The sequence below is a fragment of the Gouania willdenowi genome, chromosome 6 (assembly GCF_900634775.1).
Source record: "Gouania willdenowi chromosome 6, fGouWil2.1, whole genome shotgun sequence".
Classification (NCBI taxonomy): domain Eukaryota; kingdom Metazoa; phylum Chordata; class Actinopteri; order Blenniiformes; family Gobiesocidae; genus Gouania; species Gouania willdenowi.
Window position 1 is genome coordinate 53,917,255 of NC_041049.1, and position 7,599 is coordinate 53,924,853.

At 38.6% G+C, this 7,599-nt stretch overlaps 1 protein-coding gene across 1 annotated transcript; it reads left to right on the plus strand.

Moving 5' to 3' along the window:
- Positions 1-57: 57 nt before the first annotated feature.
- setd6 (SET domain containing 6, protein lysine methyltransferase) lies at positions 58-6,408 on the plus strand. Its single transcript, XM_028448441.1, has 9 exons — positions 58-184; positions 1,662-1,742; positions 1,827-1,971; positions 2,842-2,983; positions 3,075-3,269; positions 3,340-3,490; positions 4,522-4,702; positions 5,766-5,902; positions 5,986-6,408. Exons 1-9 carry the CDS (start codon positions 158-160, stop codon positions 6,322-6,324), a joined length of 1,398 nt encoding a protein of 465 aa, XP_028304242.1. The 5' UTR covers positions 58-157; the 3' UTR covers positions 6,325-6,408.
- The last annotated feature ends 1,191 nt before the right edge of the window (positions 6,409-7,599 follow it).

The window sequence follows — 7,599 nt, forward strand, 5'->3', positions numbered from 1 at the left end:
ATCGAATCGGCAAAAAAGCAAAATGTTCCAGCTTTACTTTTTAGCTTCTCTAGCCTCCAAGTCCTCACTCAGGGTAAACGTCCCCGCGGCTTTACTATACCATACCGCGGAAGTTGTTAGCTTAGTTGCTAGCTTACTTCACCATAATAAAGCCACAATGGCAACGGATGCCAAACGTCCTAAGGTACTTCTTACTTACATTTAACACATATAATCTAATCTATTGACGTGGTTTTGCTGATGTCTGTGAATAGCGCGGTGTGGTCATTGAACGCAGCACGGCTGTCAGTACATGTTTTAGCATTAGCATTAGCATGTGTTGTTCTTCATGTCATTACTTTCAGTCTAATGGAGCACGTGCTAATGTGCAGAGGTGGCAAAAGTACTAGTCTCAGTACTCGACTAAAAGTATAGATACTTCAATAAAAAAATGACTCTGATAAAAGTACTTACTTTACTTGAGTAAAAGGTAAAAAGTACTACTAAATGTACCTAAGTAAAATAAATTAAAACAATCGTTCCTTCACAAATAAGACAATGTTTTTTTTTAAACTAGGAAATTCCACATATTTTACTTTTTTTAATGAAGTTGTAGAAAACTGGTAAATGGAAACAAGTTAAATCTGTTACCTTGGTGAAATCCTGGAGAATTTAGCACTCGTAATAAATACAATTTATAAATAAAAGTGGGTCAAGAAAAGAAAAGGTGCAAGTGCTCAGTAATGCTTTATGAACACCTGGAGAATTTAGCATTCATAGATGAAATTTGTAAATAAAATGTTAGCGGTGGCTATCCGTACGGTTGCCGTATCAATATACGACATTCTATCCGTACGCAGGGCCCCTATTTGGCCAGTTTGGGTCACGTGATAGGTCAGTCATTGGTCAGTTTAGGTCGCGTGACTAAGACTAACCCCTAAACCTAGAAATGGTTGTGATATTGGGTTATAACCTAACCCGTGTACTTCGGTAACCGTACCAATAGCATCGGGGGTTTAGAAATAGACACTTTCTAAAATGTTTCAAGAAAAAAAAAAATGCTCAAGGATTCTTCCTTCTGCTGCCGTGGGTACGAATCACACTTTTGTCATATATGTTTTTTCTTTTTAACATATTAAACATGGCAAATTTCACCTTTAAGAATACGTATACAAAAAAAAAAACATTTTAAGGTATTTCTTGGGTTAGGGCTAAAATAAATATGAGTTAAAATAAAACTGACGGAACTTTAAGTCTGACCTAAACTGGCCAATGAGGGGGCGCTGTGTATGCATAGCCTGGCACGCAGTCTATTAATACATTTCTGTATCACTAGCCATGGCCTTTTCTAAAATGTAAGGAGTAGAAAGGACAGATATATGTTTACAAAAATAGGGAGTAAAAGTAAAAAGTTGCCCCAATAAAATGAATACTCAAGAAAAGGACAGATACCAGAAAAAAAACGACTTAATTACAATAACAAAGTATTTGTACTTTGTTACATGTCACCACTGCTACTAGTATGTGTGTGTGTTTTTGAATCGCCTTTTAAAAATGTTTTCCCCTAAGTTAAATCTATATTTAACATCATGTAGGCTACATATTATAATTAAAACATCCCAGTTTAACACACGTTGTTTATTGATTCTGTCTGTCTGTCTGTCTGTCTGTCTGTCTGTTAGGTGGATACACACGCACAGATCAACCCACTACCAGACTTCCTTCAGTGGTGTGACAGAGTAGGGCTGGTGCTCAGCACTAAGGTATGTTTCTCCACCTAAAGTTTGTGTCATCTGTTAAATGACTCATCACTCATGTGTGTGTGATGGATGTGTGTCTATCTGCAGGTAGATGTGACTAAAGCTCAAACAGTAGCAGGCTATGGTATGCTGGCTAAGGACCACATACCTGAAGGAGAGCTTTTATTTACCGTTCCCAGATCAGCTCTTTTACATCAGGGGACGACAAAGATCTCCGCCCTGCTGGAAGGAGGTAATGGTTACAACCAGGGTTGGGCTTCATTAGGTTTTTTCTATTGAAATTATGTTTTCAATTTTGCATGTTCAATTACAGCTCAATTATGATTACAGTGACCAGATTTTTTTTTTCCAAATACAACTGTAGTGTTTTTTTTTTATCCTCAGGAAATCAACTAACATTATGTTCTCAATTACTGAGCCTGAAATAAATAACCTAATAAAAGTTAACCTTCCTCTTGTGTTAGCTTTCTGTTAGCATCTCTTATGATAACTGGTCCTCAATCAGCTGTAAAATACACTAAAAACAAATATCTATCATATAATGTTTTAGTTACCTTGTTCGGCTTCCTAATCAATTAAAATATAGGTTTTAATATTTTCGGTGTGGGCGTCTGAGCCTTTTTGTGTCACTATCCCCCTATACACTGTACTATATCTTTTTTTTTTTTTTTTTTTTTTTTATTGGTAAAATGTGGGAAAGCTTGATATGAAACACATTTTAATAATTGTCAACTACATACAGTATGTGTAGAACTGTACATAGAACTGTAACATGGTTAAATCATAACTGACAATTTTTACAGAAATGTCATGGCAATTACAAAGTCAATTATCTAAAGTTTGAACTTAATTACAATTCAATTACGATTATGACAACAACAGATTTTTCTAAATTACACATCATCGTTATCCTTTATTTCAGACTCAGGAGTCCATTTTAAAAACATAGACACAATTATTATTATTATTATTCACAATATAAACGCACATACATACTGTATAAAACAATTGATTATCAATATGCCCTGGTTACGAGTATACACAGATATACTAAGTATTCTCCACTTGTGTCTGTCTGTTGATTTGTGGCTTTGTTTCATAGAGAAATCGTGTTTAGAGAGTGAATCTGGCTGGGTCCCCCTGCTGCTGTCTCTGCTCTATGAATACACATCACCACTGTCTCATTGGAAACCTTACCTGTCTTTGTGGACTAACTTTAAAACACTCGATCACCCCATGTTTTGGTAAAGAGACGTCTTTCAAACATCAGAACATCAAAGTCATGACGGTTACAGATTTGAAATTTCAGCTGAAATGTGTCATCCACGCATTCAGGTCCAAAGAGGATCGAGACAGGTGGTTAAAGGGAACGGGAATCCCAGAGGCAGTGGACAGGGACCTGGCAAACATCCAGCAGGAATACTCAGACGTGGTCCTGCCGTTCATCACCAAACATCTTCACTTGTGGGACCCTAACACGCACACGCTAGAGTTGTACATCCAACTGGTGGCTTTTGTCATGGCTTACAGGTGAGAGCCAATCAGAGAATTTCACCTCCTGTGTCTGTCACTAGTGGATTTATTTCACATTTCATTATAGTTTCCAAGAGCCACGAGACGAATCTGACAATGAAGATGATAATGATGATGAAGAGGAAGAGGAGAAGCCTCTCAACCTTCCGATGATGGTGCCTATGGCGGACATGCTTAACCACGTCTCAAATCATAACGCCAACTTGGAGTTCACGCCTGTAAGGAGTAGGGTTGCATGATGGGGGGCGGGGGGGGTTTAAATTCTGAGAATTTTCCAAGTTTGAAGATATTCTTGGAAATTTAAGGGACATTTTCTAAATTGAAGGTTTTAGCATCATCAAAAATATGAGCATCAGTTATTTAAAATTACTCCCAATTTCTGGTTAATTTCAATAAATAATTCCCATGACAAGTTTGCATTTTAAATATTTCCAAAACTCTCCATCTAAAGTTCCCATCGAAATTTACTGGAAATCTTTCGTCCGTTTGCAACCTTAGTATGAACATAGTAGAACAAGCTGTCCTTTGAAGGGCCCATGTTACGCTGAATTGACTTTTCTGTGTTTTAAACATCATAAAAGTGTTATTTAGGCTTCATACACATGCCCAAAGTGTTTTTTTCATTGATTCCCTCAATCGTTAGTTAGAGGTTGATTTGCTCCTTTCTTACTGATGACACGTTCCCACTTTGATGACGAATTTGACGCGGCACTGAGCTGGAGAAGTCGCGCCTTAAGGAAACTCTCTGCTGTGATTGACATGTAAACAGACACGCCCACGAAGGTGAGCATTTCAGCGTCCTTCGTGCTGTGCTATGTATGTATTTTCTACAGTCTATGTATGTACTAGCGGACGCCCCGCCACCACGCTCTCTCCTCGTGTTTACAAAGCAGCATGAGCTCAGCTACGAAGTGGGTGGGAGGAGGGCAGGCCATCCTCTGGCCCTACGTCACCATGCGAGGAGGAGGAAGTCAGTGTCCCGTCTATAGACACGCCCACTCATGAATATGCATAAGTAGGCCACAAATCAGCCTGTTTGTGTGGAGTTCCTCAGAAAGTGACTTTTCAGAGGCTAAAACTCTGGAAAACAGGCGAGTTTGGGAAAATAAACCTCAAATATGATGTTTTTGAGGTTCTTAGAGCTAATGGAGATGGTGAAAAATAGCATGACATGGGACCTTTAAATGTGAAATAGCTCTAAATCCTTTTTTTTTATCCTCTTTGCTGAGTTTCCACCTCTTTCTTCCAGGACAGTTTGAAGATGGTGGCCATCAGGCCTATTGCTAAAGGTGAGGAGGTGTTTAACACTTATGGACAGATGGCTAACTGGCAGCTGCTTCACATGTACGGCTTCACAGAGCCATACGCCAGCAATAGCAACGACACTGCTGATGTCCCCATCAGACACTTCTACGAAGTTCTCACACAAGGTCAGTGACGGGGGACATGACAGGGATGAAACACTTCATAGAGGTCTAATAAAAAATAGTCTAGAATGAATAACAATCAATTCATAATGTACCATTTCCATTGATCATCAGCCCCAGGCTTGGTTTGCTTCTTCTGTGGTCGTTGTCAATGGAGACGTGATATCAATAGAGACTTTGAGTTGCATGTTTACAGGCATCAATCAGTGAAATCCTTTGGGAATTTAGGGAAGTCGAGTTGTGGAGTAAATTAATGGAACAGAATGAGCGTGGAGCTAAAACAATGTTCAAACATAATTCAGTTTTAAAACAGGTATAAAGAAATGATTTTCACAAGGTACAGGATAGAATCTGATCACCAGTTGTTTTTTTATGTTTTGATGATTAGTTATGGACTATTTGTGAATATTTAAAATGTTTGTTTAATGATGTATGGGTAATACATTGTATTATTAGTTGTACTTAAAAAAGCAAAATTGATAGTGATTAAAGGGGTAGGATTAAATAAGTTTACACTTCTTCCTACTCCTTTTTGTACATGTTAGTTGACAAGTGTTTGTGGATCATATCGATGGTCTATTTCTGCTGTTATTCATCTTTTTTCATTTTCTAAACTGTTGTTCTTTTATCATTTTACATGTTCTAAATGTAGACATCAGTAAATCGAGTCCTAATGCATGTTGTTCCAACATGAAGATAACATTTAATAAACAACGCCAATTCCAGAAAATTCTTTTTGTCGTCTTTTTGAATAAAATATCAAGGTTTCATTCATTCTGCTGATTGCTTTGATGTTTCCCTGACCTCTGCGTAATAATTCCAGCAACTTCCTTTTTTGTCTTCTTTTTGAATAATAAATAATACGGCCAGTCTTCTTCAGCAAACGCCTCTGAAGAAGACTGGCAGTTGACAGTTGAAACATGTCAGGTGATCAAAGTAAATTTCCTGAAAAACAATTGTCTGAATAGATGAAACCTTAACATATAATGCCTATCTAAACTTGGGACAGTCATGTTAATGCTGCTCAGTCATACAGATCATGAGCTTCTTGTCTTGTTCTTCTCAGGAATTCAGTCTGACTTGGAGCAGCAGCTTTTGAAGAAAAAGTGGGAAACGGTGAATGAGATTCTGCAGGAGAAGGCAGCGTTTGTCTTTGGTAAACATGGCTGCCTCACCGACACAGAGCTGCATACTGCACTGAAGGTGAAGGAAACGTTGTATTTCCAGGCATTTAAACATGATTGGTACCTTTCAGATGAACACAACTTTTTAAATATTGTCTTCAGATACTGTGCATGTCCAAGGAGGAGTTCTCAGAGTTTGAGGACAACGAAGGATGGGAGGAGGATGATGAGGATGAAGAGACTATTTCACAGGCTTTTTCCAATGACGGTCTCCCAGAGTTGAATGCATCATGGAAAAGACTCCTTCACGAGGCAGCACGACTAACTCTCAAGTCATATGGAGACAGAGAGGAGGAGGTGGAGGTGTGGATGGACAGGGACCGACGGCTGATGGAGGATAAAGCAGGTGTAGCAGGCCTGAGCAGCCGACAGCAGAATGCACTGCAGGTCTGCTATGGACAGAAGAAGATCTTATACAAACTGATGGAGCTCACCAAGTAATGACTTCAGTGACACCTGCTTTTTCATTTTTCAGTGTAAAAAAAAAAAATCATGTTGGTTAATAAATGTTTAAGAATACTGTTATTTTGATTTATAAAATGTTTTATTTGCGGTGAGAGAACTCTCAGGTTGGCCACGCCTAGAAAACTCAAGGACACATGGAGCTACCCAAGGTCATGCCTACCAAATTTAGTAAAAATCAGTCTTGCCATTTAGGAGATATATTTTTCTCATATTTGCAGTGCCCCCTAGTGGTCTAAACTATTCAAATTGCTCATACCCCTAGTCACATGCCAACCAAGGATCTCAGATGTGGTGTTAGCATTTATTTTGACCAAGATATGCAACATTTTGCGTTTTTACATCTAGCTATAGAAAACTTTACTCGATAAATGTGCGCATATTTTGACTGAACAAAATTGTTTCCTCAACTGAAGACTCTACGTGCCAAGTTTCACGCTGATTGGACAAAACCCCGAGGAGTTAGAAAAAGCAGGTTTTGCAGTTTTTTCACAATTTTGGGCCAACAAAACTCTAGGCGTACATAGGCGTGGCCAAGCTCAGCCGACTCAGGGAATCTGTGGATATGAGATTCTTGAATGTGCGACATATGGTATGGGAGTTAGAGGCCAAAACGCATTGGTTATAGCGCCACCTGCTTGCAGACATGAATTTCGAACTCCATCAAGGTATTGATACCCTGAAGCCACACCAAATTTGGTTATCCTATCTTAACCAGTTTCTGAGAAAAGCTGTCCCCTTTAACTCGGATGGAGGGAGCTCAGACCTATATCCCCTTTGTGTCGGTGGACAGTAGACTTCATGATCCATCCAGTCTTGTGTTTGGCCCTAGAGAAGACTTCCGTGTGATTGTCATTGACTGAACGGTTACAAAACAATGGTACATTTTTATTTTGGAGTTTACATGAAAAGATCCAAATCTGTCTGAAATGTATTGCATCACTGAGTGAGGTGATATTACAGCAAATAATGGGAACAAAAATGGTGCCAAGCAATCACCGTCCTCATCTGGTGAAGAAACAAGAAATCACGATAAGAATGAAGTATTAACACTTCTATGCATCTGTCTACAGGACTCAACATCCCACAATGCAATGTGCTAAAACTTTTCAAAAATGTCAAAAAAGTGTTCACACTGAAGAAAACAACTTTCAAGCAGCAATTTTTACCTTTTGCATATAGACTGTTATTCAATCTATGGGACCGACACTGTCTAATTGTTTTGGCCTCCAGTAGCTTTAAATAATATTCTGT

Coding starts and splice junctions, on each gene's coding strand:
- setd6 (XM_028448441.1), top strand. CDS start 158: ATGGCAACGGATGCCAAACGTCCTAAG. Junction 3,270..3,339: donor GCTTTTGTCATGGCTTACAG/GTGAGAGCCAAT, acceptor ATTTCATTATAG/TTTCCAAGAGCCACGAGACG. Junction 5,903..5,985: donor AGCTGCATACTGCACTGAAG/GTGAAGGAAACG, acceptor TATTGTCTTCAG/ATACTGTGCATGTCCAAGGA.